At 45.5% G+C, this 15400-nt stretch overlaps 1 protein-coding gene across 1 annotated transcript in view; it reads left to right on the top strand.

Moving 5' to 3' along the window:
* The window catches only part of LOC309601636 (unconventional myosin-Vb-like), a gene marked incomplete at both ends in the record, with an annotated part of 157041 nt that overhangs the window by 134301 nt on the left and 7340 nt on the right, over positions 1 to 15400 (top strand). The window contains 7 exons of the mRNA XM_082334789.1: positions 1855 to 2094; positions 2938 to 3035; positions 9085 to 9162; positions 11789 to 11987; positions 12595 to 12688; positions 13883 to 14026; positions 15004 to 15155. Coding sequence (XP_082190915.1) covers positions 1855 to 2094; positions 2938 to 3035; positions 9085 to 9162; positions 11789 to 11987; positions 12595 to 12688; positions 13883 to 14026; positions 15004 to 15155 — 1005 coding nt within the window. The remainder of the gene's footprint in view (positions 1 to 1854; positions 2095 to 2937; positions 3036 to 9084; positions 9163 to 11788; positions 11988 to 12594; positions 12689 to 13882; positions 14027 to 15003; positions 15156 to 15400) is intronic.

Raw genomic sequence — 15400 nt, 5'->3', positions numbered from 1 at the left:
TGTAGAAAAGCACTTAATCGCTTTCTTCTGGCCCTTCACCTGTCTCTGAGCATGATCAGAAGAGAGTGGAAAGCAAGTCGATGCTTTAGCCACGCGGCAAAAAGAGTTAAACCCAGGTTGGTATCGATTCCCCACCGCACGCACGCTTTTCAAACTCTTGTTTTAAAAACCAGTTCTAGAAAAGCCAGTGTCTCATACGCTCCCTCTGCTGAGCTGTGGTTAATGTGGATGTGGAGGAATTGCCGGATCAAATGCATTTCTTATCCTCTTTTTTTTTTTAATGACAGATGGTATAAAGTACCTGACTGTGCTCTGTTACTGATGGTGTTTGCTCAGCTCGGAGTATGTCCAGATGCCAGATCAGCTATTCTGTTCACACCTCTGCTGTGATAAGGCATGCTATTTATAATTTGTAAGGATTTATAATTATAACACCCGTTTCCTATGGAAACGAGGTTTACACAGCTGTGCTAGCTACATGCTGTATAAATTGTATAAATTGCCCCCATCCCCCCCAGGCATTTTCGGATTCGTTAGCTCGCCTCAGCCAAAGGTGATAATGAAGCAGATATCCCAGAGGTAAGAGGGATCATGCAAGAAAGCTGTGGAAAGGGTCAAAAGGCAGCGGGGAGAGAGAAGCACCTGGATCTCAGTGGGGAAAGAGCTTGTGCTGTTGTAGATGCTAGAGAATCCACGGGGATGGGGATCGGTGCCTAGGAAAGAGCTGACCCCAAATCAGCCAGACGCTAGATTTTGTCAGCTCGCTTGCAGATGTCTCGGGTTTTGCCGTGCGGTAGTTGAATACGGATCCCGTTGGGTTTTGGCGTTGTCCGAGAGGCCTGGGTGCACGGGGACAGGAGGGAGCAGTCCTGGGTGCCACCATGCAGCAGCTGGCGATGGAGGATCCGGTGCAAAGAGAAGGTGGGTTGTTGGGATCCAGACTGTCAGCTGGACGCCAGGAGTTTGGCTCCCTCCCCGTCTGTGACCCATAGGAAGGACTCCACCATCCGCAGGAGCTAAGGTGCTCTTGACCCAGCTGGGATGCTCCAGGTGGGTTTTGGGTGCTGGCAAAGAGCTGCCAAATGTGGCGTTCCCATCTGCAAACAAAGCTTCATGGTGAAATACTGAAATAAAGGCTGTCTTAGCTGCCGGAGTTTTATTCTTCTGTCTTCTACTGTCACGCAAAAGCGAATAAGCCCTTCGGTTGTCTCGGCAAACGCGGTGGTGCTCATGCATCGTTATTGAGGAGAAGCAGTTGGCGTCAAACTTGTACGGTATTGCCCCTGCCTGTTAAATGCCAGCAGCTGACGAGATGTCAGGGCAAGGAAATCCTCCAGCTGCAAATGTGGCACTGGGGTAGGGGAATTACAAAATGTATGAGAAAAGAAGCGGGAGCGGGAATTCACACAGCCGTAGCTCGCCTAGCAGGACGTCACGATGAACGGTCGTGTAAATTGGCATCTCCCAGCTTATCTAATGAATATGAAAGATGAGCTCAACGTAGTGGGGTTTGTGGGGATTTCTCGATTGAGGAGGAAAAGGGGTGGAGAAGAAACAAATGTGTTTGGCTTCTCTAACGCCTTGCTTTTGTGTTCAAAAATAGTGTCACCAAATTAAAAAATCTCCCCTCTGTCACTCTGTAGCGTTGTTATTAAATGGCAACAGGCTACTGATTACAGCAGAAATCGTTTCTGAGCCGCACAGGCTGGACGGGCAGCAAAATCCAGATCCTGGCATGAATTGATCATTTGGCTGTGATCATCGATAATTGAGTTACCTTAGAGGCGTCTCAGAAAAGGATGAGGCACTGCAAGACAGTTTATCTCAACTGGTTAATGGCTTGGTATTTTCCAGAGGCAAGAGCTGGAGTCGGAGAATAAGAAGCTGAAAAATGAACTTAATGAGCTGAGGAAGGCTATTGCAGACCGAGCAACCCAGAACAACTCATCTAACGATATTCAGGACAGTTATAACCTCTTACTGAATCAGCTGAAATCGGCCAACGAGGAGTTGGAAGTGCGGAAGGAAGAGGTGCTTATCCTGAGGACGCAGATTATGAAGGCAGCCCAGCAAAAAGAGACAGGCAAAAACATGGTAATTGAGAGGGTAATGGATTTTCTTTTCCTTTTTCCCGTTCTGTTGCTGAAAATTCACCGCCTGCCTGAGCGATGCCGTTTTTCCTTTGGTAGGCTCCGGGTGGCAGGATGGCGCGGGGAGGTTATAGGAGGTTCTGCAGGGGTTATAGGAGGTTCTGCCTATGGATAAGATACAGTCCATGACATCATTTCAGACAGCCCAGGACTATACGTCCCGTGATGGTCTGTACTGCTGTAAGGTGCTTGACCCCAGACCTGATGAGGTCTAGCCAACCCACTCCAAAGAACAACTTCTCCAGCCTTGCGCCAAGGTGTGGTGGTCTGAGATGGTTCCCGGTGGTGGTTTGTGACGACTGCCTTATTCTGCAAGGAAATGGGATTGGGAAAAAGAGCTTCTGGACCTGATTCTGCTCATTTGATGCTGGTGCAGCTGTAGTGTGTTTCCGCTGGTGTGTAGGCAAGAAGAGAGCCTGTCCCATCACAGTCACTCGAGGGCTTTTTGTTTAGAGCCTGTTCTGATGGAAGAGTACATTTTCTGAAAACTCTCACTTGGGCTTTTTAATTCACTGCCTTATCATTCCTCGAGGTTTTGGTATGTTTTGTATTTCAGACCACACACCTTCCTTATCTCCCTCCCACCTTCATGCACCCTGCTTCCATCTCCTAATCTCTGCTGCTGTCTGTTTGCACGCCTGTGCGTTCATAGAAACTCTCTAGTCTGATGGATGCTCCGAGGAAGCTCTATTAAGCATGGTTGGGAGTTGTTCGGTATCAAGAACTTCGAAAGAGAGGCGGAGATGTGCAGGATGTCATGCTGCTGTGTTTTGCATGTTGAATTTAGGAAGGCATCACCACCAATGCCAGCTGGCCCAACAGTGACAAGCACATCGATCAGGAGGACGCGATTGAAGCCTACCAGGGGATGTGCGAGACGAACCGGTAAGTGTGGCCCAAATTTTTCCAGCAGCAGGGAGGGGCTGGCCAAAGTGCGAGAGATGGGATCGAGACCAAAATTAACAACGTGTTTTAGAGAGTTACCAGCTTCTGGGTTGTGTTCTGGACCTTGGGTCAAGGACGGCCCGTAAAGATGGGACCAAAGATGCAGGTCTAGTAACGGGTGAGGAGCCCTCATCTTTGGGGCAGTGTGTCCCCAAGGGAGGAGAGATACTGGGCAGGTAGAAAAGCCAACATGGAAGTGGGCAAAACTGGATTTTGACTTTGCTTCCAGTCTGTAAATAGTAGCAAGACTAGGATTTGGGATATATTTAAGAGTTACTTATTGCAAGTAAGTCCTCATATTGTGCAGGGAAGACAGCACGGTTCCCCTCTCGTTTTCCCAGAGGCAAAAGCCCGTGGTGGTGAACTGAGCTAACGAACACACGCTGTATTCTCTGGCAACATCCGCCTTGTTGGTTTTCTTGGATCTAAACTGAGAGTCGGGAACATTTGTTTGATTACAGGTTTCCCATAGCAAGGGTTAATATTGTGAACGTGTGTCTGTCCTTCTAGTAACAATGGGCTTATATTGCGAGGCATTAAATCAATCCTTGCAGCTATCCAGGAGGACATCAAATAAAAAAGTAGTATCTTGCAAGAAGACAAAATTACATGGATTAAACAGCAAGATAATATGTAAAGTAAGTATTTACTTTATTGGAAGGAAATTGAATGTTCATCTTTTCCTTTGGCACAGAGAGATGTTTGAGGCTTTTTTCCTAAATAATTTGCATTCAGCAAGGTAGTCAGAAGATTGTGGATTAATGGCTTTTAATAACCCAGTATACTTTGGCACTTTGTAAACTGGTTGCAGAAGGTTGTTAGCAGTCCAGGCTGGGAAAGACCACGACTTAATTAGGATTTTATTCGTACCTGTATGAATATGAGCAAAGACACACCATCTTTGAATACAGTATGAAAACTTGTGAAGAGTTGCTTAACGCTTTCATAACTGGATGGCCAAGAAGGTGCAATGGGAAATCCACGTGCCCGGATTGATGTGCAAAAATTCGATGTATATATAGCTGTGCGGTCAACTTTGGTCATCACGTCTGTGCTCTATGTCCCCCAAATTCCTCCCATAATATGGGCTGGATTTTCTGAATTTGCATCTGTTCTACTTCTTGGGAAAGCCCTAGGAGAACCTGTGGAGATCTCTCCAGTTACTCTGTGCGAGTACAAAGATGGGCTTGCTCAAAGAGCTGGGTTCCACGTGCATTGCATTTAAACATAGCTTAAAACCCTGATGGGTGGACTGAGGCTCTGCCCACAGTAGTAATTCCCGCTTTCACTTTAGCCTGGGGACCGGGAGGAGTGGGGAGTGTTGGGATCCAGGACTTTCATGCCAGTGGTTTCTCACCTGAGCATCATGTCTGGCTGGATCGGGACCAGTGTTTGGCTTTTTTCAACTGGTTGCCATTGAATATTTGCTTTTCTGAAGTGAACTTGCTGATGAAATTTCTGCCCCTCCTGCAGTAGAGGTGATGTGATTGATTTAATCATCACCTCTTTGTCGGTAAATCAATGGGGCTCAGTGGGCTTCCTACTGCAAGGTGTGGTTTTGGGTCACTTAATTCTGTGGATTTTCTCTTATTTCCTTCCAACTTTCTTCTGGAGCTGTGGGCACTGGTATGGGATGTGAAATCCCATTGTCAGGCACAGCTTTAATCACTCCCTAAACTGCATTTTCCACTGTGCGTGTGTAGGGATGGTTAGTTTTGTGTTCAGGTGTTGGTGAAGGAGTTGGAGTCAAAATAAGAGTTGCTGCTTTCATAGGGCATGTGTCTGACCTGTACGTATGGGTTGTATCACTGGTCCCCAATAGCAATGGATATTGGGCCATCCTAGAGCATCCACTTTCAACTTGCCGGGAGACTCCGGTCCTTCTTCAGCCGTTCTGGTTTCCAGACTTAACAACATCTGCAGGGAGGATGGAATCACACAGGGAAATCGTCAAAAATGTTGCAATGATCTAATTTTCCACCGTGTATAAATCTCTTTCCTTGCAATTGCACAGGTGAGCGAAAAACTTCGTGTGGTCAGGCCCTTGGTGTTTTTTGGCCTCTTGAGATTTGGGAGGGGAAATCTGCAGGCTCCAGGCTCAGTTTCCCATCACCTCTCTCGTCTACCTCTCGTACGGAGCTTGGCTGGAGCTTGGCTCTTGCAATACAGTAGCAGTAGCTCTATGTACCATCGCCCTGATTATCTGCAGTGATTTATCCAGTCGCTCGTTAATCACCGCCAGCTTCCCCGTTATATGGTTCCCTGTGCATTTGTTTGTATATTGGGTTGGTTTATAAACTGTAGGCTGGAGTCGATGGCGATAAAACAGATAAAAACAAACGCTCGGGGAGTATGGATTATTGGATTTGTCGATATAAATTAACATTTCCTCCCCCCAGCACAAATTTGCATTCGTACTTACGCAGCTCTATACCCAAGGGTGTCAGCATGAGAAATAAAACTCCTTTCTCTTTCTAATCGTGATCAATAAATATTTTAATGGAAAGCTTTTCTGATGGGATTGCAATTCTGAAGTGGGATTAATAAGCAAGAGCCACTTTTTCCTCCCACCTGCGCTGCAGGGAGCACTCCCATTTCTCTTTACCCTGATACCTCTCATTCTGTCGGCTCTTTCTAACCGAGATGGATGCTCTTCCATCGGTCCAGTCTGAGCGATGCGGTAAAGCCATGTCCCCCCACGGGTCACTCCTAGCTTGAAGTCATCGTGTCTTAGCTATTTAAGCTGGGGACGGAGCATGGCTTTATTTTGGTGGGAGACAGACCTTTTATTCACTCTGTGTCTATATAATCCAGGACTTTGAAATACAGCAGGAGGAAAACTGGAAAATCTTCCAGGTGCTGCTAACCCTGCCCACGTAGCGATTTTCTTTCTCCACGCCGCTCTCGGGGGAAAGCCCTTTGATGCCAGGTCAAGGGGAAGTTTGAATTAAAAGCAGCCCCTTATAAATGCAGTGAACTCAGTTTTTTTTCCTTTTTTTTTTTTTTTCCCCTCCCTCTTACTGACTTTCAGCTGCTAAAGAGAAAAGCATCAAGTTAGTTTCCAGCTAATTTTCTGCTTCAATAACTGAACGTAAAGCTAAGTAGGCTCTTTGTTCCCTGTTTCAGTTCTTGGGATCTCCCTTTCAAGCTTGTTTGATCTCGGTGGAAATGTAGAGTCAACAAAAAAACCAGGTGATGATGTTAGAGATAATAACCCGGCAGCTCAAAGCAGCTCAGGCTTCGTCTTTGAAATTAACTTCTGTGATAACTTCCAAGTGATTTCTGTAGAGTACATGGCTTTTTTTTTTTTTTTTTCCTTCCTGCTGGGTAAGGCCCAGCTGCAGTGTAAAGCGAAGGGCTGACGCTGGCTTCACGTGGAGGATGCTTTTGCGGCTGGAAGAGGCCATCCCATGGAAAAGGCTCATATCTCTGTTTACCACTCTCCAACGTGTCTCTTCTTATCACTGCTTCCCACCCTGTCATATATCTGATCTGTGATGTGCATGAGTTTTCCCTTTAATTAAACAAAAAGGCGTATCTGTGTTTGAAAATGAAATGCCCCTTCTTCTTTATTAAGAGACGATAATTATCTGAAGATGCTAAAATTAACAGCTCTGGGGTTTGGTGTACGTGCACCTCCTTTAAGCTCCTTGGAGGAGGGCAGGGAGGTGTTTGGGCAGGAATTTCTCTCCCTTTCATGAAGGCAGGTTGCCAACTGCGGGTCGCCAGCTGCTCCCCCAGACCTGTACCTCCAAGATAAGGATAAAGGAGAAATGAGGTTTTGTGAATCGTGTCCTTTCAACTCATTTCAGGCTTATTTGAGAGGATTTACCCAGCATTTTAGGAACTTATTTTGGCACATACTCATTAATCTAATTAGCTAGAATGGACCCCCTTTTGACTTTTAATGTCTTGGTCAATATGAACTTCTGGGGGAAGGGAAGCTCAGTGATTTCTGATGAACACGGACTGAATGCTTATTTCCCAGGGCAGTTTTATCTTCGTGTAATGGTACCCCCTTGAGCTGCTTTCCTCATTTACCACAATGCACGTGATTAAAAAAGGAAGGAAAGCTATTTTTGAAAGGAGGTTGTCCAGGAAAATGCACCTCTTAAAAATGCTGCTCATTGTGTGAGATTTCCCAGGTTACTGACGTGTAATAAATAGGTTTTTTTCTTGGTTTTCAGTGCCTAAGTCCATGTTCTCTTAAGATTATCTGAACCAAATAAAAAGGCCTTACTAACAAATTTACCCAAATCAGACCAATAAACCTCCCTCTATCTGTCAGCCTACAGACTGGAAGCCTGCTATGTATGGGGAAAAATAAGGTTTTAAGCTCAATTCATACGTAGGGCTTTAGCAGATGATTTTTTTTCCAAATGTTAATGCCTGAAATGTTTCCTACCTTTGCGAAATGCCGTGCGCGTACAGCAGGATGGAAGGGATGAAGAAGCTGTCTGCAGCGGTGAGGCACCTCTTGAGTCCTTTCGTGGTAGTGCTGCAACACCCCGGTTCTCACTGCTTTCCTCTTGTGAAAATTTGTGCTTTCCCACTTAAATATGCAGAGCTTTCCTTGCCAGGGAATGGCATCTGCTACACCTCTCTTCAAAACAGGAGATGCATATTGGCTTGGTTCTTCTTTTTTCTCTGAAAGTTTAATGATATATTAAGTGATTTGTTGTTGTTATTTTTTTAATTACTATTTCTAAAAAGAAAAACTGTTTGCTAACTCACATCGAAGCCAAGTAAAATCTCGCTGTAGCAAGTGTTCCTGGTCAGGTTGACCAGCTTACATCACTCGCTTGTAATGTGTTCAACACCTCATTAAAGAAGATAAATGAGTTTCCTGCCTTTTATAACTTAAAAAAAACAACCCAACAACCAACCGTTAAAAGGGAACTTTTTAGTATTAAAGTGAGATGAGACTTTTCTGGGCGTTTTTCTGCCTGGATGGATACAGAGGAGATTTGATCTCATATGGATGTAAGGAAACAAACATCCGAGGGGTGTTTGGACCGAAGGTTGCTCTGAGGAAAGGCTGATGTGTTCGACTTGATGATTGAGGAGACCCTTGACTGAATTAGAAGGAAGAGAATTTATTTCAGGCCAGTGGAAATGGCTGCAGAAGGAAGGAAATGGAGAAACTTGTCTTAAAAATGTCTTATCAGTGAGATGTGCCAGAGCGCAGAAGGTCTGGAAGAGGAGTGAGCTGTTCCAAACTATCCATATGCAGTAAACAGTGGGGTTGGGTTATGTTTGCACTGTGGGTTGGAAGTACGTGTGGGCTGTTCCAGCTCAAAAATAGTTAATTTTTTTAGGGGGGAAGCTAAGAAGCCTGTTGGGAGGTGCTAAGGATCGCTCTCTGCTTTTCATTTTACCCCATCTATGTTTGGACAGCTCTTCCTTACCTTTTGTGCTGACTTCTGCTCTCTCATTTATCCTTCGTGGTCCTTGTTTCTCCTCCCTGGTTTTTAAGCATAAGGTTTTCAGGAGGATTTGAGCCAGCTGGCGCGGCGTGGGCTTGCCAGCTTTTCCTTGCAATCATACGACAAACAGTTCAGCCATACAGAAATGAAAACTCAGGCTCTGATCTCCAGGAGTTGGGCTTTTTGGTAAAACCAGTAACATCTCGGGAATGATGATAACCTGCCAGGAGGTTGGACTGGGTGACCTGCCATGGTCCCTTCTGACCTGAATGATTTTGGGTTCCCGTGTTGGCTGCGGTGGGTCGGGGAGAAAAGGCTGCACGAGGACAGGTTTCACAGCTGGGGAGGGAGGAGAAGCTTCACTAGCCCGGGGTATCGTACCGGGCACGACCAGGGCATGGTTCTCCTTCACCATGGTGGAAAAGGAAATACAATGTAATGAAAATGTGCTTTAAAAAATAAAATAAAATTAATAAGGGTTCTGCACCTTTTCCCCTTCTATTGCAATTGACCTTTTGTCTTTCTCTGTCCTCTTCTTTCCTTTTTCTGTCCTTTATTTCTAGCAAGACTGAGGACTGGGGGTATCTCAATGAAGATGGAGAGCTCGGCTTGGCTTATCAAGGTTTAAAGCAAGTTGCCAGGTCAAACACTTTCTTTTTTCCCCACTGCTTCTTCTCCCCTCTCTCCCTTTTGCTTGCTCTTTTGTTCCTTTCTCTTCCTCTGCTCTTGTCCTGTTGTCCTCTGTAGGACCTGTTGTCCTCTGTAGGACCTGTTGTCCTCTGTAGGACCGGTTGTCCTCTCTGGGAGCAGCCGGAGGTAGGATATCCAAACTAGAGGAACTGAGACCCTCCTCTAATTTTTAGAGGAGTCGTTGCGATTCTGATGGGGCATTGCTGATGGTGGCTGTTGTCTCTAATGCCTGAGCTGTGATTCAGTAAGAATTACGTTACATTAATGGGAAATTGTGTGCTAAAGGTGTTGGGAAGCTGTAATATCCAGGAAGCAAAAAACTCCCAACACATTTTAGATGTTTTTTTCTGAATTGCACTAAGATACAGCACCTCCCTCAAGAGTTTTCTCCCAATTTTGACATGTCAGAGCGGAGTCCCTGTGCTCGTATTGCGATGCCATCTGCTTTGCATGTTCCCGGGTACTGTGCACTCCCATCCATGCACTGCCTATAGGTATAAGGAGGAAGGTGCAAAGAAACACAAATGCAGATTAAAGCAAGGCAGGAGGACTCCTGGATTCTTCTCCTGGTTCAACCCGGTGCTTGGAAGAGCCGATAATTAAATGTTAATCAGCCCGTGCTCTCCTGCAGGGTGGTTATGAGGCTCCAATATATATTATTTTTATACCAGATATGAAATGAGCTGATTAAGGACACTATAGAGAGGAAAAGTTAAAATAATCTTTTGTATAAAGTAGTCTAAAGCGGTCACATCTAGAGGGATCAGAGCAAAACCAGAAAATAACAGGAAAAATACGGAGGATGTTTCGTCCGTTTTTCAAAGCAACGTAGGAACCCAAGTTTGTAGAAGGAGCATGTTTTTCTGAGGGTGGCTCACGGTTAATCCAAACTCACATGGAGAAATAAAATGAAAATTAAGTACTTAATACATATGTCATGGTGGGCCTGTATTTTCTAAGCCTATTAAGAGTATAACTCCTGACAACATGATTACAAGGCTGCTTGGTTATTACCCATGTTTCTATAGTTGGAAAATATCCTTTTCTATCTTTTGCTGGAAAATGGGAGTAGAGATTGCGTTGTTTAGATCTTCTAAAAACAACAACAAAAATACAAACTGGGGAATGATTAATGCTTTTCATCCAGAAATCTTCTATAGAAAGCATGTGTTCTTTTATAGAGTAGCCCAGGAGAGCACATCCATGAGCTACAGCAAGGACATGGGCTTGGTTGTCCCCTTGGGTTGTTCCTCCTCTTTGCCACCATCGCCCTGCGTAGTCTGGGACTAATACTTTGCAGTTTCTGGCTTGATGCCCCTCCTTCAGAGTCCTCATACCTTCTGGAGTCACTTATTTAGGTCGTCTTGAAAGAGCTGGTGGACTAACGAGGAGATTTCTATTTAGCAGAGGGTAGGCAATACCCTTAAAAATAAATTATCGTCTCCCTTGCCAGGTTTGTCAGCAAATCCCCATCAGCAAGGGTGCACACAGGAGGGTGGTTAACGTCTCAGTGATGAATCAGCCTTCCACTGGATTAACGAAGGCATTCCGGTTTAGCAAATGGCTGGATAACGCATTAACTAAATGCCTTACTAACCCTTTAGCTCAGCGTTTCCCCCCTGGGGTTGTCCTCGTGCACAGGCTCGGGGCAGGGCTGGAAGGAGACCTGGTGTAGGGGAAAGGCAGGTAAGAGAGGGTGGCAGGACCAATTATGAGAGGAAAAAGTTGGGTGCCCACCTAGAAGTGGGAGAAGGGCTGGTTTTGGTGACTTTTGTCAGCTGTGTATCACGGCATTAGTATTTGTATGTCACGGAGTACAAGGAAACAAGTCTTTTTACCCACTGCTGAAGAGTCCTGGTGAAGCCAGCAGCAATAATGAAAGCAGGAACTCATCGAGATGACAGAAAATTGCCTCGTGCATAGTTTTCTGCAGGTAGTTTATGAATGAAAATTGAGGTATAAATGAATATACTTCTTCTTAAGCAAGGATAAATAGCAACTCTACAAACAACTAGAAAGAATGAAGCGTTTCAGCTTCTGCCTTTCTTGAAACTCCCAGCAGTAGCAAGCGAAGCCTGTGGCAGTCCAACTGAACGGAGCCATTTGCAAGACATACAGTCCGGTTTGCGGGAGTTAGAACTGATGTTTGAAAGGGGAGGAGCAGAAGAACAAATGCCCTTCAAGCTGAGCTTTTGAAAAACCCGCGGGTGTTGATCTGCACTGCTTTCTTGCCATGCATTTGGTTTTTGCTAATGGGAAGAGTGAAGGAACCCAAATTTGTGATACAGTTGCAGAAAGAAGGGAGCTCTTGGCTTATTCCTGCCCCCCTTTTATTTTAAAAAAGCCCAAAGTTTTGATCTCACGTCTCTGATTTCAAAAGTATTTAATCTGCAGTATAACAAATGACAGACTAATGTGGCAATGATAGCTGTAGCACCCCTTTGCATGTGTCGGTGTTATAGGGAGGTTGATCGGGAACATCTCCCACGTCGGCTGACTTTGAAGGATATAATCTCAGACAGTGGTTACTGCCATGATGCCAAGATCACAGGCTGATCGGTGTGGTCCTTTTCTCAGGTTACTGGAAGCACAGCTCCAGGATCAGAGAAGAGAGCATGAGGAGGAGGTAGAAGCTCTGAAAAACCAGGTGGATGCAATGAAAGAAGAGATGGAGAAACAGCAGCAGGCTTTCCTGCAGACCCTGCAGCTGTCTCCGGAGGCCCAGGTGGAGTTTGGACTTCAGCAAGAAATTACACGTCTCACCAATGAAAATCTGGTAAGAGGCTGTACTGAAAACACAACCTAAGGAAGAGGGGCAAAAAAATAGGTTGAGAGAAAGCAGATAGGAAATGTGAAGGGGAGGAGAAGGCACTGGGGTCTCTTCCACCTCTCCTAAACTCTCTGCAAGATCCTTCGGCATCTCCCACTGGTGCGGGGAGCAGTTGCCATTCAAAATCTGGCCTGGCCGATCGTAAATTTTCCCCTTCTCACCTCCTCTACCTGTGTTTCGAGGTCTGCACTGGCCCCTCCTAAGTTCAGGTGAGGGCTTCTTACCTTTCTCAACAACTCCAGTATCTAAATATCTCAAATATGATTAACAGCCAGGAGTAAAATGCTTTGGGTGGTGTGTTGTGAGTATCGCCTGCTGCGGGCTACTTCTAGAAAAAGCAGGCACACGACGTCCGCAGTCTTTGCGGTGTAGGTAAGGATCTCTCTGAGCAACCCAGAAATAACACAGGTCGTCTTGTACCGAGATGCTCACCCCGTGCAGTAGTGGTATGTAGACCAGGTTGCCGAGTGACTCCAGCCTCAAACTCACCCCAGATGAGTTGTTCTTGCGTTTAATTTTCTTTTTTTAACCCAATGCATCTTCTCTTTTTCAGGATCTTAAAGAATTGCTAGAGAAGTTGGAAAAGAATGAAAAGAAGCTGAAGAAGCAGCTCAAGATTTACATGAAGAAGGTCCAAGATTTTGAAGGTGACTTGGCTGTCGGTAGACGTTGGGGTGGGGGAACAGCACTCTGGTTTTACTCCTTTAGCCAGCCTTGGTGAGCTGCAGGTTTTTCTCTTTTTCTTCCTATCAAAGTAAGACTTTGCTCATTCTGGCACATTGAACTAGCCCTGAGCTCATCGTTGGCGTGACAGCAGGGAACCGAAAGTCGAAATGAAGCTCCTGAGTCGTGCTCAGGCTGCCTTTGAGCAAGTACAGCTGCGCAGCTGTAGCGTTAGCTTGTTAACGTGGTTGAATGTGGTAAACTTGGAAGAGGGCCCATGACGTGATGATGGAGGGCGAGTGTTTGCCGGAGGTGTTGGTCTGACGCGTGGTGTACCAGGGTTTGGAGGGTATTCAAGAAACCTTTTTCCTTTCATTGCTGTCAATGCTGTGACCCAAGCAGAGATACAGAGACCAGTGGCTAGCAGGTAACTGCTCTGTTCCGGCAATTTTGAGGAGGATTAAAACCATTTAGGATTAAAATATATATATGTATATTCTGCTTTATCAGAAAACACGTCAAATGTGACATCTGTGTTGTATAGAAGGAGCTTCCCCTTCTCTGGAGATGCCGTGATTAATCACATAACCTTGTTCTCATGAGCTAATTTCTGAAAACTAGGCATTAAGTGAAATTAAGCTGAATAACTGGAGGGTTTCCATGGCTTGCACAGCTGGTCTCCGTCAGCGTAATCTGCATGCAGCAGGCTGCTGTTTACTGTGGTACTTGCACACTGGTCTCTTCTGGTTTATTAAACTTTTATGGAAGCACAGTGCTCAATGGTGTGCCACCGCCGTTCTTCAGCTTTACGGCCAGCCAGAAGATGTGAGGCTTAGGTATTTTTTCATTGCCTGGCTACTTTTTTTTCCCCTCTGTGAAAACGATACACTAAAAAGCTTCCCGTAGGGTTACTACCTTCTAGCCTGTGGTTCCTTGGAAAATAAAAAATGACTTCATCTTTTCCTCTTAGGTCTAACTTTTGCACTCTATTTCAGAGTCAGAACTACTGCTGACCGGTAATTCAAGACCTGGTTCTTTATATTTTTGTAAGTCTGTCGAAGCTGATGACATTATTGGAAACTTAATGTATAACGCTTTGACCTGGCGTCTGCTCTGAGAAGGACATGAATAGTTCTCCATCATCAGATCCCACCTTTCATCCCCTTTTCTCTTCACAGCATCCCAAGCCGTGGTACCGGCGGAGAGGAGGTGGCACGAGCGCAACATGCAAGTTGCTGTTCAGAGAAAGGAGAAAGATTTTCAGGGCATGTTGGAATATTATAAAGAAGACGAACCACTCCTCATCCGAAACCTCATTACAGGTGAGGAACTTGCTCTGCTCCTGTGCCTGCCTCCTTCTTCTCTTGCCTGGGTTTGTAAACTTGAGATCTCAAGAGAGACAAATAGATCTTCTCAAATTAATGCCTCCTGGGGCTGCACGTTTATGGTGATGGCAGTTTTGGTAGGTAAAGCAGCACAGCACTAAGCAGATAGACCAGCATGGATGTAATTCTTTAGGGCGAGCAAAAAATGGGAGATGCAAAAAGGAGGCTGCAGTTTTTAGAGCAGGCAGTAACTTGCTGAGCTTCATACGATGTGGTAGTAGGCAGGGAGGGGATAGCAAGGGATAGACCCCGGGGATTTTGCACGGCAGCGGAACAAAGGTAGTTTGATTTATGAGATAACAACAGATAACGGATAATAAACTTGTGAGCTTTCTTACACTGGAAGGTCTGATCAGAATTGCTGCCAGCATTCCCTTATTCAACGCCGTTAGAAAAGTCATGCTTCCCTGGCTAAGTGTTAGTAATTACCATTGCTCTCTAACCCCAGCAGAACCTAGTGAGGATCTAAAAAGAGCGGTGCTAGCCCATTGCTGTGGTCTTTGAAGTTCCCCTAATCAGACAGGCTCTTCCTTTAGAGGCTGCAAATTCCTGCAGCTCCCATTAGGATTCCGTATCTTGAGGGAAAGAGTGATTGACTGAGTCGTGAATTCAGAGGAGGGGTTTATAACCTGTGGGAGGTAGTCCTGAAAGCTTCGGGGAGCTTTCCTAAGGTGATTTGTGTGCTGCTTGAGTAGGCTTTTACATGGTAAAGAAGATCTAGTGCCACCTGTGCCTATCTGCGCATCCCTAAAGCGTAATGTAAAGTTGCCGAAATCTCCCCTTCCCCAGGGCTGGCGGGAGAGGGGTTTGCCTGGGTATGTCTCCACCTCTGGTGTTCCTTGTTTCACCTGGCAGTCGTTGAATTTTAAGATGATTTTTTTTTTAAATAAAAAAACCAAACCCAAACCTTCTAGATCTCAAGCCCCAGGCCGTGTCTGCTACTGTTCCCTGCCTTCCCGCCTACATCCTCTACATGTGCATCAGACACGCGGATTACATCAACGACGACCAGAAAGTGCACTCCTTGCTCACCTCCACCATCAACGGCATTAAGAAAGTGCTGAAGGTAGGCGTCGGCTTTCTCTTGTCGTGGGGTTGAGATGGCGTAAGATGGTTATAACCATGTCAAAGCGTGTGATATTCAGCACTTGCAGCGATTTTTCAAACCCAATCACTCTTACAGTTTCCCTTTTTAGAAGAACAAGGAGAACTATGATATCAGCAGTAAAATTGTTTGCATTTGCAGATAAAAACGTTTGCAGGGAACAAATGGCTAATACTGCCCGTCTGCAGAGAGGGAGCTTCCTGATC

The sequence above is a fragment of the Platalea leucorodia genome (genome assembly GCF_965183815.1).
Source record: "Platalea leucorodia genome assembly, chromosome: W".
Taxonomy (NCBI): Eukaryota; Metazoa; Chordata; class Aves; order Pelecaniformes; family Threskiornithidae; genus Platalea; species Platalea leucorodia.
The sequence above is the reverse complement of the archived record's forward strand: the minus strand, read 5'-3'. Positions and strand labels throughout refer to the sequence as shown.